General features: G+C 41.0%; 1 protein-coding gene across 20 annotated transcripts in view; it reads left to right on the top strand.

Annotated features, from left to right (window-relative positions):
- The window catches only part of ANK2 (ankyrin 2), a 469,556-nt gene that overhangs the window by 443,007 nt on the left and 12,708 nt on the right, over positions 1–13,841 (top strand). For 11 of the 20 annotated variants that reach the window (XM_053703568.1, XM_053703565.1, XM_053703571.1 and 8 more), the window contains 4 exons: positions 1,758–1,850; positions 2,324–2,407; positions 2,740–2,904; positions 12,359–12,535. In XM_053703568.1, coding sequence (XP_053559543.1) covers positions 1,758–1,850; positions 2,324–2,407; positions 2,740–2,904; positions 12,359–12,535 — 519 coding nt within the window. The remainder of the gene's footprint in view (positions 1–1,757; positions 1,851–2,323; positions 2,408–2,739; positions 2,905–12,358; positions 12,536–13,841) is intronic. The other 9 variants (XM_053703580.1, XM_053703570.1, XM_053703575.1 and 6 more) reach the window with 1 other exon arrangement.

The following is a 13,841-nucleotide window of genomic DNA, read 5'->3' on the forward strand; positions in this document are numbered from 1 at the left end:
GGGTGTTAGTGTTAGGGTTAGACTTAGCTTTAGGGGTTAATCCATTTATTAGAATAGCGGTGAGCTCCGGTCGGCAGATTAGGGGTTAATAATTGAAGGTAGGTGTCGGCGATGTTAGGGAGGGCAGATTAGGGGTTAATACTATTTATGATAGGGTTAGTGAGGCGGATTAGGGGTTAATAACTTTATTATAGTAGCGCTCAGGTCCGCTCGGCAGATTAGGGGTTAATAAGTGTAGGCAGGTGTCGGCGACGATGTGGGGGGCAGATTAGGGGTTAATAAATATAACATAGGGGTCGGCGATGTTAGGGCAGCAGATTAGGGGTACATAGGGATAACGTAGGTGGCGGCGGTTTACGGAGCGGCAGATTAGGGGTTAAAAGTGTAATGCAGGGGTCAGCGATAGCGGGGGCGGCAGATTAGGAGTTAATAAGTGTAAGGTTAGGGGTGTTTAGACTCGGGGTACATGTTAGGGTGTTAGGTGCAGACTTAGGAGGTGTTTCCCCATAGGAAACAATGGGGCTGCGTTAGGAGCTGAATGCTGCTTTTTTGCAGGTGTTAGGTTTTTTTTCAGCTCAAACAGCACCATTGTTTCCTATGGGAGAATCGTGCACGAGCACGTTTTTGATGCCGGCCGCGTCCGTAAGCAACTCTGGTATCGAGAGTTGCATTTGCGGTAAAAATGCTCTACGCTCCTTTTTTGGAGCCTAACGCAGCATTTGTTTGAACTCTCGATACCAGAGTTAAATTTATGGTGCGGCCAGAAAAAAACCCGCGGAGCGTTAACAGCCCTTTTACCGCCGAACTCTAAATCTAGGCCAGAGAGAGCATTTCAATAAGTAAGAATCTTGAAAGGCACAAAGAGGACAAACAAACCAAGATATGCTCACTAAAGATTTGCAAAACAAACAGGCTACAAAGTTAGCACCTATCCAAATAGATGAAACTCTGATTTCAGGAATCAGTGAACTCCGGTATCAGAAAAAACTAAACACCATCATCAAGAAGCAGTAAAAATGTAAAAACTGCAGATAAAGTGACTCTCCAACTATATATTAAAGTGTGATAAGCCTGTAGATTTATTGGTAGAAAAAAAGGACATGCAGCAATTAAAAGCTTTAAAAGCAAAATGTTTCTCAGCCTTTCTTCAGGCTTTGTTCCTATTGGTTCTGGCTACTATTCCCTGATACTGGAGTATCATTTAGTTGGATAGGTGATAACATTGCAGCCTGCATTTTTTACACATACTTACAATGCAAACATCCTATAGAGGTTGGAACTTATTGCACCATTGGAGCACACTGTCAGTGTTTTTGTTCTTCAGCTTTGGAATTATCAGACCACGTCTGAGGGAAACGTGCTCCTGTGGATTAATAATATAAAGATGACTAGATATGGGTTTTTTTTGTGGGATTGCATGATATTGCTGTTACACTATCTAGCTTTCCGATAGCGATAATTAAGTATATTGCTTTTTTTAACTATACATAATTAAAATGTTACTGGGAATTTAATTTTAAGTGAAAATTGTTATTTGTGGTTTGTTACTTAAATGTCCAAACAAATTTGAAAAAGTTAGTGGTTCCGATTTCACCTATACGTACTCTGACTTCACATATAAACACATATTTTGATGTATCCCCACATCAATTTATTACACGCCATGCTGAGTAGAGTAAGTAAGTTTACTTATTAGCGTTTAAGGCAGCCTAAGCTATAGGATCTTAAATAGAGCACTGCTTCCATGCTTCCACCAGGAGATAGCAGAGGAGCTAGGTCAGCTAGAGACCAACTCAGATGAGGACGAGATGGTAACTACCAGGGTCGTCCGTCGCCGTGTGATTATTCAGGTACAAAGTGTTTAACTATTGCACGTCCCTGCGACAATGGCAGCAATGTGCTGGCTATACCTGCAGGGAATCTCTGAACCACGTAAGGCAAATTCCTAACAAGTAATATGGCTGCCTGCATGTTTCCCTGACTAATGCATGTTCCAATTTGTGCAACTGAATCCAGCACCAAATAGCAGGTTGTGTAGAAAAACGTAGAATAGCAGCTATGCTGGCAGATGGTCAAAAGTTCAGGCAGACGACCTCAGATGTCGATAATGTGCTAACTCTGCTGTATAGGGCTGATTCTGAACTTTTGACTGTAATCTGATTGCATGAACTCAACACTTAGCACTTTTTTTATTTGCAGAACTTTTTTCTGAGTTTTGCCTTTTGTTAGTGGTGTTCGAAAATCCTAAGTTTTATGTTTGTTAATCACTGATTTGCTTTAATGTTTTTGAGGCTGGTAACTATTTCTTTTCTTTTTGCTCTAGGCAGATGACATGTCTGATATCTTACCTGAGACAGTGACTGAAGAGCAATACACAGATGAGCATGGTCATATTGTGGTGAAGAAGGTAGAGCATTCACAAACATTATCTACCAGGGACTGCTCAAATCCATGTCTAATTTCAGTTTTGTATTTTTTAATTTTGGTTATGATAATGTTGTTATCATTTTAAGCTACCAGTGATCAGCTGGAAAACCAGTATTCCTGTGCTTATGTTACCAATAGGAAATTATTGAGTTTTAGAAATGGGGTACATATTTTTTTAAGTACATCCTTTTGACCTCCAAAGAGGGCTGTACATATGGCTTTATAATGCATTGCAGCTTTCTCTGACAGTAAAGGGGGTTATAATCTTCAGCCATATTCTTGTTTGACTTCTTGTTTTGATCTGAACTGTAGGTCACTCGGAAAATTATCAGAAGATTTGTTTTACCAGATGGTACTGAAAAGGAAGAAGTGGTCGTTCACGGAGGGCCACAGGAACAGGTGACAATAGAAGATGGAGACTCAGTTTCTAAAGTTGTGAAACGTACAGTACTCAAGAGTGACACTGAAGAGTCTGAGGTAAGAATGTAGTGAATTTCCTTCACTGGGCCAGCTGAGGCATTGCAGGTGTGTGTGGATGCTACATTGTTTCAATTGACAGCGTATTTTAAAGGAGCACTAAACTACTGCTCTCTGTCTCTTTCTTACAAACAAGCTTTTTTTGTTACTTTAGCCCCCTGTGGCCTTCTTCTTTACTGGTGCCAATCAGAAGCTTTAATGTTTGCTTCATTGAGAAATAGTAGTGCAGGTGTCAAGTTGAGCAGGGACGCATGGGAACAGAGTTCCTGCACCATTTCACTCATGGTTAGTGTTTGGCTGAAGCCATTTATTATCAATCAACTGTGTTTACTCTTTTTAAATCATAATGACAACAAAAACTACCCAAATGACCCTGATCAAAAGTTTACATATCCCACTTCTTAATACTGTGTATTGCCCCCTTTAACATCAATGACAGCTTGAAGTCTTTTGTGGTATTTGTGGATGAGGCTCTTTATCTTCTCAGATGATAAAGCTGCCCATTCTTCCTGGAAAAAAGCCTCCAGTTCCTGGAAATTCTTGGTCTGTCTTGCATGAACTGCACGTTTGAGATCTCCCTAGAGTGGATCAATGATATTGAGGTCGGAGACTGAGATGGCCACTCCAGAACCTTCACTTTATTCTGCTGTAGCCAATGACAGGTCGACTTGGCCTTGTGTTTAGGATCATTGTCATGTTGGAATGTCCAAGTACGTCCCATGCGCAGCTTCCGGGCTGATGAATGCAAATTTTCCTCCAGTATTTTTTGATAACATACTGCATCCATCTTGCCATCAATTCTGACCAAATTTCCTGTGCCTTTGTAGCTCACACATCCCCAAAACATCAGTGATCCACCTCCGTGTTTCACAGTAGGAAGGGTGTACCTTTCATCATATGCCTTGTTTCCTCCTCTCCAAATGTAGCAAATGTAGCATTTATGACAAATTACTTTGTGCCAGAAGGTTTGAGGCTTGTCTCTGTGCTGTTTGGCATATTGTAAGCGGGATACTTTGTGGTATTTGCGTAGCAATGGCTTTCTTCCGACGACTCGACCATGCAGCCCATCTTTCTTCAAGTGCCTCCTTATTGTGCATCTTGAAACAGCAACACCACATGTTTTAAGAGAGTCCTGTATTTCACCTGAAGTTATTTGTGGATTTTTCTTTGCATCCCGAACAATTTTCCTGGCAATTGTGGCTGAAATTTTAGTTGGTCTACCTGACCGTGGTTTGGTTTCAACAGAACCCCTCATTTTCCACTTCTTGATTAGAGTTTGAATGCTGATTGGCATTCTCAATTCCTTGGATATCTTTTTATATATACCTTTCCTATTTTATACAGTTCAACTACCCTTTCCCACAGATCCTTTGACAATTCTTTTGCTTTCCCTATTACTCCGAATCCAGAAACGTCAGTGCAGCACTGGATGAAAGATGCAAGGGTCTGTCATGAGTCCAGAAACTCATTGACCTTTTATACACACACACTAATTACAAGCAAACAAATCCCAGGTGAGGATGGTTACCTTTAATAGCCATTTAAACCCCTTTGTGTCAACTTGTGTGCATGTTATCAGGCCAAAATCACCAGGGTATGTTGTAAACGTTTGATCAGGGTATTTTATGTAGTTTCTGTTGTCATTATGATTTAAAAAGAGTAAACACAGTTGATTGATAATAAATGGCTTCAGCCAAACACTAACCATGTGTGAAAGAAAAGTTTTTGTGTTATCATTCATATTCTCTGAAAATGGCCAAGAAATCATAAATTCTGCCAGGGTATGTAAACTTTTGAGCACAACTGTGTATATATATATATAAGGGGGGTGGAAGTCTTGGTGAGTTTCCACACATTTTTTTGTAGGACTTGACCCCTGTAGTAGAGCAAGCTCCATTACCCAGCTTCACTCAGCATAGAGCAAACTATGGACCTTGATTGCACTTTAACTCAGCCAGCCCTTTAACACTAAGCAGCAGGTCACAAGAGCTGACACTTTATGCTGCTTTTGAAGCTGTGGTCAAAAGTTTTATACTATGGGACAGATTTTCAGAAAATTGTCAGCTTGGAGGAAATCATCGGCTTATTTTACTGAGCATTTTATTGTAAAGTAAGTGCCTCTCCACAACATAAAGAATATTAGTGAACTCCCCGAGGGTCCCTATAATACTGACGAGACATCTTATAGAATCTCACCAGACCAGAGACCTTTAGAGAATCAGGCATTATATCTCAATGCTGTACAACTACTTATTGGCTGTATCACTCCACTATGATCATTAAAGGGAAATAAAAGTGCAAAAAGAAAACAATATAATCTGTTGGGTACAAACAAAAATGGTGAAGATGGGGGAATTACAGTGCACCGTATGTATGTGTGAAGCTTTATCCAGAAGTGTTTGGGTAATCCTAGGATTACCCGGGTAAAGCCAAATGTATGATTGGCTTTACCCAGATATATATATATATATATATATATATATATATATTTATATATGTGTGTGTATACATGTGTATTTATGTGTTTATATATGTGTAAATATGTATAGATATACACATATATATATATATATATATATATATATATACACTTTTGAGGCCTTCTCAGTTGAACACCTTGAAACATGCAATATAATTTTTATTCATTTGTAATGTGTTTGAATGTGTTTTTGAATAGAAATACTTGAAATTCCTATGTTCTGCACTTTAAAACAAATGTTCTTTATATATTCATATAGATATATATGTTACAAAAAATAATCTGATGTGTATATATAGAAAATATGATAGGAACTTGAAGTATTGCTAACGCACCTTCAAATTTAGTGCAGTTATCTATGGCAGTGTCAGGTTAGCGTGTGAGCAATAACAAATATTTTTTTCCCCAGCGGGCCCTATAAAAGTCTATGGGGAGAAGAAGTTAGCACGGCCGCGACCTGAAGTTAGCGCACCTCAGCCTTTCATGTGCTAACTTTTTTGCACATTAATGTGACCACCCTGATTTTTTACTTTGACTGTGGAAACAAATTATTCTAATCTGGCCCTCTGTCTTCACAATATCCATCAGACATGTTTAATTCTCTTTCTACCATTAACACACACAGTTCAGTGATTTAGCCCCCTTAGTGACTAACCAAAACTATGTACTGATTTACCCCATTTTACCAATAACACAAATAGAGCATGGATTTAATGCCCATATTACCAGCAGCACATAGTGTAAAGATATTGCCAGCCATACACTAGATGTCCACACAATGCAGTAATTTATCCCATATTGTCCTAGATTACAAGTAGAGTGTGTTAATGCAAGTGGTAATGTATGTTAACAGCACTAGATTGCAATCCTTACCATTTCCAAGTTCAAAGTTTATATATAGGAAGCAGCAGTTTTCTTTCTTAAGACACGGTGAGTCCATGGAACATCAATTACTATTGGGAATATCACTCCTGGCCAGTAGGAGGAGGCAAAGAGCACCACAGCAAAGCTGTTAAGTATTACTTCCCTTCCCACAACCCCCAGTCATTCACTTTGCCTGCGGTGCAAGGAGGAGGTGAAGTTTTGGGTGTCTGAAAAGATTTTTCTATCTTAAAGAAGAGTAGGTTTGCTCTGATCTTTCCTTTGATCTAGCCGTACCCCACATCAGTCTCTTCAGTAGGGCAATGGTGGCTTTTAAGCAGTTGGGAACTTGTGAGGTACAATCCTCACTGCGTTTTCTCAACAGATTTGCTGCCCTATTCAGAAAGCCTGAGTAAGTTTACTTGGATTTTTCTTTCTTTCTACACAGGTCCATGTGAGGAGTGGCATCCTCTCAAACCAGGTTTGCTGGATAGACTAAGATACAAGTAAGTGCCAAAAAATATTTTCTTTGATAGCAAGACGGAAAATACTGGCACTTAAGCAGTCTATGACTGCATGGGAACATTTTTATTCATTGACCCTATTAAGGGTTAATTAATAAGGGCAGAATAGCAGGCACTGTGGGCGATGAGGACTATGTGTGAGTTATTCCAGGGTGATAACTTATTTTTTTGGGTGGCTCAGTCAGTGTCCTTAGCTCCGGTGTAGACCCGGTCAAGGACAGTGTAAGATTTTAGTTAGAGACATATTAACTGACCATGCAGTTTTCTAAAAAAGTCATTTGACGTTTCCAGTCTTAATGGCCGCCGGAACCGCCCCTGAATACTATGAGAAGCGGTTCCCTTCCTGAGGCGGCAGAATGGGTAAGGCGCACTTTCTGGGCTCACTTCCTGTGATTTCCGGAGTGGTGACGCTGTTGCTAACTTCGGCTTCAATCTCAGCTGACTTTGTCTCTAAGGATTCCAGAGTAAACCGGAACGCTTTTTCAAACCTAATATACTTCTGAATTTCCAGTCAGCAGGACAGGTAGGCACCTCAGCAACATAGCTGAGGTGTAGAGGATTGCCTGGGCATTGTTGAGTTCCGTCTTAAGTTTAAGTCTCAAAGGGACTTGTTGTTTATAATATGGACCAAGAGGCTTTGCTAAATGTTGCATGTAAGCTATGTTTTAACTCCCAGGTGGAACCGCCTATTCCTTTTTGTTCTTCATGCATTGAAAGAACTTTACAAGGACAGACTTTTTGAACCTGAGCCATCATTCTCCTCAAGCGTCCCAATCATTATTGTCTCCACATGCATTATCGTCTCCCTGCGGTTCCTCTCACGCTCCTGTAGGAGTTTATTTGCAAGACATTGCTGCCCAGGTATCATCTGCGGTATCTGAGGCGTTGTCTGCCTTTCCCTTGCTTCAGGGAAAGCGCAAGAAGAAATGTAAAGATTCAGTTAGTAAGGTTTCTGATCCAGTTGTGGCTAACCAGGGTGCTCTTTCTCAGAAGTCTGAGGAGGAAGACACATCAGTAGCATCTGAGGGTGAAATCTCGGACTCAGACAGTATAATTCCTTCTTCTGATTCTGAAGTTGTATCCTTCAGGTTTAAGCTGGAACACCTCCTTATGTTACTTAAGAAGGTTTTGGCTACCTTGGACGACTCTGATTCGACTGTCGTAGTCAACCCTACAAAATCTAGTAAGTTAAACAAATACTTTGATGTTCCCTCTGTGGTGGAGGTATTCCCTGTACCAGACCGTGCTACAGAGATTATTGCACGTGAGTGGGAGAGACCTGGAATTCCTTTTTCTCCATCTCCAATTTTCAAGAAAATGTTTCCGATAGCTGACTCCATTAAGGAATCGTGGCAGACGGTTCCTAAGGTGGAAAGAGCGATCTCCACTTTGGCCAAGATAACCACTATTCCCATAGAGGATAGCTGTTCTTTTAAGGATCCAATGGATAAGATGTTGGAGGCCTTGTTAAAAAAGATGTATGTTCATCAGGGTCTCCAATGGCAGCCTGCGGTGTGTATTGCCACTGTCACCAGTGTGGCAGCCTACTGGTTTGATGCGTTGTCTGATTCCATTCAGGCAGGTACTCCATTAGAGGAGATCCAGGACAGGATTAAGGCTCTTAAGTTAGCCAATTCCTTTATCACTGATGCCTTATGGTTGAAATCTTGGTCTGCGGATGTTTCATCTAAGTCCAAGCTTTTGTCGATCCCTTACAAGCCTAAGGCCTTGTTTTGAACTGGCCTGGCTGAAATGATTTCACATATCACAGGTGGAAAATGATCTTTTCTGCCACAAGATAAGAAAAATAGACACAAAGGATGTCAGAGTAATTTTCGTTCCTTTTGTAACTTCAGAGGTAAGCCTTCTGCTCCCTCTTCCAAGCAGGAACATTCCAAGCCTTTTTGGAAACCCAATCAGTCTTGGAACAAGGGGAAGCAATCAAAGAAACCCACAGCTGATTCCAAATCACAGTGAAGGGTTTGCCCCTGATCCGGGATCGGATCCAGTAGGTGGCAGACTTACTCAATTCGCTCAAGCTTGGATACGGGATGTTCCGGATCCCTGGGCGATGGACATAGTAGTTAGAATTGAAGACCTTTCCACCCAGGGGCAGGTTCCTCCTCTCAAGATTATCTGTAGACCAGATAAATAGAGAGGCATTCTTAAAATGTGTTCAGGATGTTTCCGACCTGGAAGTGATAGTCCCAGTTCAAATTCAGGAACAGGGTCTGAGGTTCTACTCCAATCTGTTTGTGGTTCCCAAAAAAGAGGTAACTTTCAGACCTATTCTAGACCTGAAATGTCTAAACAAGTTCCTCAGAGTACCATCCTTCAAGATGGAAACTTTACGATCCATTCTTCCCTTGGTCCAAGAGGGTCAGTTCATGACGACCATAGACCTAAAGGATGCGTACCTTTATGTTCCCATTCACAGGGATCATCGCACATTTCTGAGATTTGCCTTTTTGGACAATTAATTTCAGTTTGTAGCTCTTCTGTTTGGCCTTGCTATAGCTCCCAGAATTTTCTCATAGGTTCTGGGGGCTCTATTGGCAGTGATCCGGTCTTGGGGCATTGCAGTGACACCCTATCTGTATGACATTCTGGTTCAGGCACCGTCTTTTCAACAAGCAAACTCTCATATGGAGATCTTGTTGTCTTTTCTTCGCTCCCACGGATGGAAGGTGAATCTGGGAAAAGTTCCCTGGTTCCAGCTACAAGGATAGTGTTCTTAGGGACCATAATAGATTCCATATCGATGAAGATATTTCTGGTCCAAGATTTTTTATTATTGCCTTGCCCTTCGGTCCTCTCCTCAGCCTTCAGTGGCTCAATGTATGGAGGTAATTGGTCTGATGGTAGCTTCCATGGACATCATCCCGTTTGCTCGGTTCTATCTCAGTGCTCTGCAGTTATGCATGCTAAGACAATGGAATGGGGATTATGTGGATCTGTCTCAACGAATAGATCTGGATAAGGTGACAAGAGACTCTCTTCCATGGTGGTTGTCTCAGGAACACCTCTCCCAGGGAACTTGCTTCCGCAGACCTTCCTGGGTGATTGTGACCACGGATGCCATCCTGCTGGGCTGGGAGCAGTCTGGGACTCATTGAAAGCTCAGGGTCTTTGGACTCGGGAGAAGTCAGATCTCCCCATAAACATCCTAGAGCTGAGAGCGATCTTCAATGCTCTGCTGGCTTGGCCTCAGTTAGCTTTAGCCCAGTTTATCAGGTTCCAGTAAGACAACATAACATCGGTGGCTTACATCAACCAACAGGGAGGAACTCGGAGATCCTTGGTCATGACAGAGGTGGCTCGAATTATTCAGTGGGTGGAGACCCACAACTGCTGTCTATCTGCGATTCACATTCCAGGAGTGGACAATTGGGAAGCGGATTTTCTGAGCAAACAGACTTTTCATCCCGGGAGTGGGAACTCCATCCGGAGGTGTTTTGCAGCTTGACTCTCAAATGGGGGAGGCCGGAGCTGGATCTCATGGCATCTCGGCAGAATGCCAAGCTCCCGAGGTATGGTTTGAGGTCAAGGGATCCACAGGCTGTTCTGATAGATGCTTTGGTGGTCCCTTGGAATTTCAGTCTAGCATACCTGTTTCCTCCGTTCGCTCTCCTTTTACGAGTCATTGCTCGGATTAAGCAGGAGAGGGCATCGGTGATTCTCATAGCACCGGCGTGGTCTCGCAGGATCTGGTATGCAGACCTAGTGGAAATGTCATCTCTTCTTACCTTGGAGACTACCTCTGAGGAAGGACCTTCTACTTCAGGGTCCCTTCCTTCATCCAAATCTCGTTTCTCTGAAGCTGACTGCTTGGAGATTGAACACTTAATTTTATCTAAGCGTGGGTTTTCAGAAAGATTTACCATAAGATATTGCGTAAATATCTGTATTGGTGTGAATCCAAAGGTTACTCTTGGGGTAGAGTCAGCATTCCTAGGATTTTGTCTTTTCTCCAGGAAGGTCTGGAGAAGGGTTTGTCAGCAAGTACTCTGAAGGGTCAGATCTCTGTGTTGTCTATTTTGTTGCATAAGCGTCTGGGGGACGTGCCAGATGTGCAACCTTTTTTGTAAGGCCTTGGTCAGAATCAGGCCTGTGTTTAAACCTGTTACTCCTCCATGGAGTCTTAATCTTGTTCTTCAAGTTTTACAGCAGGCTCCATTTGAGCCTATGCATTCCTTAGAGGATATCTTGGAAGGTTTTGTTTCTTTTTGCTATATCTTCTGCTCGGAGAGTCTCGTAACTCTCGGAGCTGCAGTGTGATTTCCCTTATCTTATCTTTCATGCTGATAAGGTGGGTCTTCGTACTGAGTTAGGTTTCCTTCCTAAAGTTGTTTCGGACAGGAATTTTAATCAGGAAATCATTGTCCTAATCTTTCTTTTCATAAGGAGCGTTTGCTACACAACCTAGATGTTGTGTGTGCGCTGAAATTCTACTTGCAGGCGACTAAGGCTTTTCACCAGTCTCCTGCTCCGTTTGTTTGTTCTCTGGGAAACGCAAGGGTCAGAAAGCTACGTCTACTTCTCTTTCTTTTTGGCTGAAGACTATAATTTATTTGGCTTAGGAGACTGCTGGACACTGGACAGCAACCTCCTGAGAGAATCACAGCTCACTCCACGAGGGCTGTTTTCTCTTCCTGGGCTTTCAAAAATGAATCTTCTGTGGAACAGATTTGCAAGGCTGCAACTTGGTCCTCTCTGCATACTTTTTCTAAATTTGATAAATTTGTTACTTTTGCCTCGGCTGAGGCTTCTTTTGGGAGCAAGGTGCTTCAAGCAGTGGTGCCTTCTGTTTAGGTATTCCTGTCTTGCCCTCCCTAATCATCTGTGTCCTCTAGCTTGGGTATTGATTCCCAACAGTAATTGATGATCCATGGACTCACCAAGTATTAAGAAAGAAAACAAAATTTATGCTTACCTGATAAATTTATTTATTTCTTGACACGGTGAGTCCACGGCCCTCCTTGTTTTTTTCAGACAGTTTTTTATATGAATCTCAGGCACCTCTGCACCTTGTGTTATTTCCTTTCTCTCCTTTTCCTTTGGTCGAATGACTGGGGGTTGTGGGAAGGGAAGTGATACTTAACAGCTTTGCTGTGGTGCTCTTTTGAGCTAGTCAAAGCTTAGAATAAGGCACCATGCACTATTGATTGCGCACCACTTGTAAGCTATCCCATTGTAACTAATACACAGTGCAGTTTTAACCTTAAAATTGCCAGTAATATATAGAGAAGTGGTTAAACATCAGGGAAGTATATTTATGCAGTACAAGGTCTATGCTGTAGAGTGCCCAGGGGCTCAAAATGTGTCACCTTAGGCATGAGATTTGTGAACCTAGGTGTAAATATGCCCATGTACGCAGCTTGATAGGCCACAACAAAGAATAACAGGAAAACATAATCAAGATAATTTTTTAAAGGTTTATACAATTACTTGGAAACTGCAGGACACTGAAAATGTTGCAATTTTTTTTATACAGACCTTTTAATATATTTTATGTATAGATACAATATATACTTCAATGTCTCTTTAAGCTAAGTAATAAACTAATCAAGATAAATCTAAATGCCACTAGATCACTTTCTCTGAGCCTAGAAGTGTTTCATCAGAATTTGAGACTGAACCTGTGGAAGGACGGAAGGTCAGCAAGATTCTAAAGACTACCATGGTTCACGGAGAAAGAACAGAGAAATATCTTGGGGATACCAGTTTAGCATCTGATCTGCCTTCAGCCAAAGACGATTTTGAACAGGTAATGAGTTCCCTCAAGTAAGATTTGTTTTATACAAACTTTAATTTCAGAAGGATATTTCCAGATTGCTGCCTGCAGAATGTTTGATATATGAAAACAGATATGTTTATATATGTGTGTGGTTAATGGCCCTGCCTTAACAATATTTACAACTATTATCCAAAGTATTATTTGATTCCCTGAATGAAATATATCCAAGAATATTCAAAGTGATTGTAAAGTTGAATGATGTAAAGCCCAGTATTTAAAAATACTCTTAAAAACATGGGCACTTTAAGTCATTAAACTTTACAATTACGCTTCTTTTTTATTATGGTAAAACTACCGCCGATTCTCCGCCCACATCTCCTTCAGTATTTAGCATATCGATGATGATGCGGCTTCCTCCAATCCTTGTGTGCCTCACGAACTAGACGCAAAAGGGGACACAAAACGATTTGGAGGAAGCCGGATTCGCCATCGATCTGCTTTGTACTGAAGGAGATGCGGGCGGAGGATCGTCTGTGTGTTTACAGTAACAAAACGGTAAGTATTTAAAAAAGAAGCCTAACTGTAAAGTATAATGACAAAGTGCCCATGTATTTAAGAGTATTTTAAATACTGGGCTTTAAAACATTCAACTTGACAATCACATTAAAGGGACATGAAACCCAAATTTTTCCTTTCATGATTCAGATAGAGAATACAATTTTTAAAACGTCTTCAATTTACTTCTATTTTCACATTTGTTCTCTTGTTATTCTTTGTTTAAGAGATATTTAGATAGGTAGCATGCACATGTCTGGAGCACTACATGACAGGAAATAGTGCTGCCATTTAGTGCTCTTACTAATGTATAACATTGTTGCAAACTGCTGCCATATAGTGCTGCAGACATGTGCACACTCGTGAACTTACCCACTGCTTTTCAAAAAAGGATAACAATAAAACTAAGAAAATGTGATAATAGAAGTAAATTGGAAAGTTGTTTAAAACTGTTTGTTCTATCTGAATCATGAAAGAAAATTTACTGGGACAGTCAAGTCAAAAATAAACTTTCATGATTCAGATAGGGCATGTAATTTTTAACAACTTTCCAATTTACTTGTATAACCAATTTTGTTTTGTTCTCTTGGTATTCTTAGTTGAAAGCTAGACATAGGTAGGCTCATATGCTAATTTCTTAGACCTTGAAGGCCGCCACTTATCTGAATGCATTTTGACACTTTTTCACCACTAGAGGGTGTTAGTTCATGTGTGTCATATAAATAACATTGTGCTCATGCACGTGGAGTTACCTAGGAGTCAGCACTGATTGGCTAAAATG

This window comes from Bombina bombina, chromosome 2, assembly GCF_027579735.1.
Source record: "Bombina bombina isolate aBomBom1 chromosome 2, aBomBom1.pri, whole genome shotgun sequence".
NCBI lineage: Eukaryota > Metazoa > Chordata > Amphibia > Anura > Bombinatoridae > Bombina > Bombina bombina.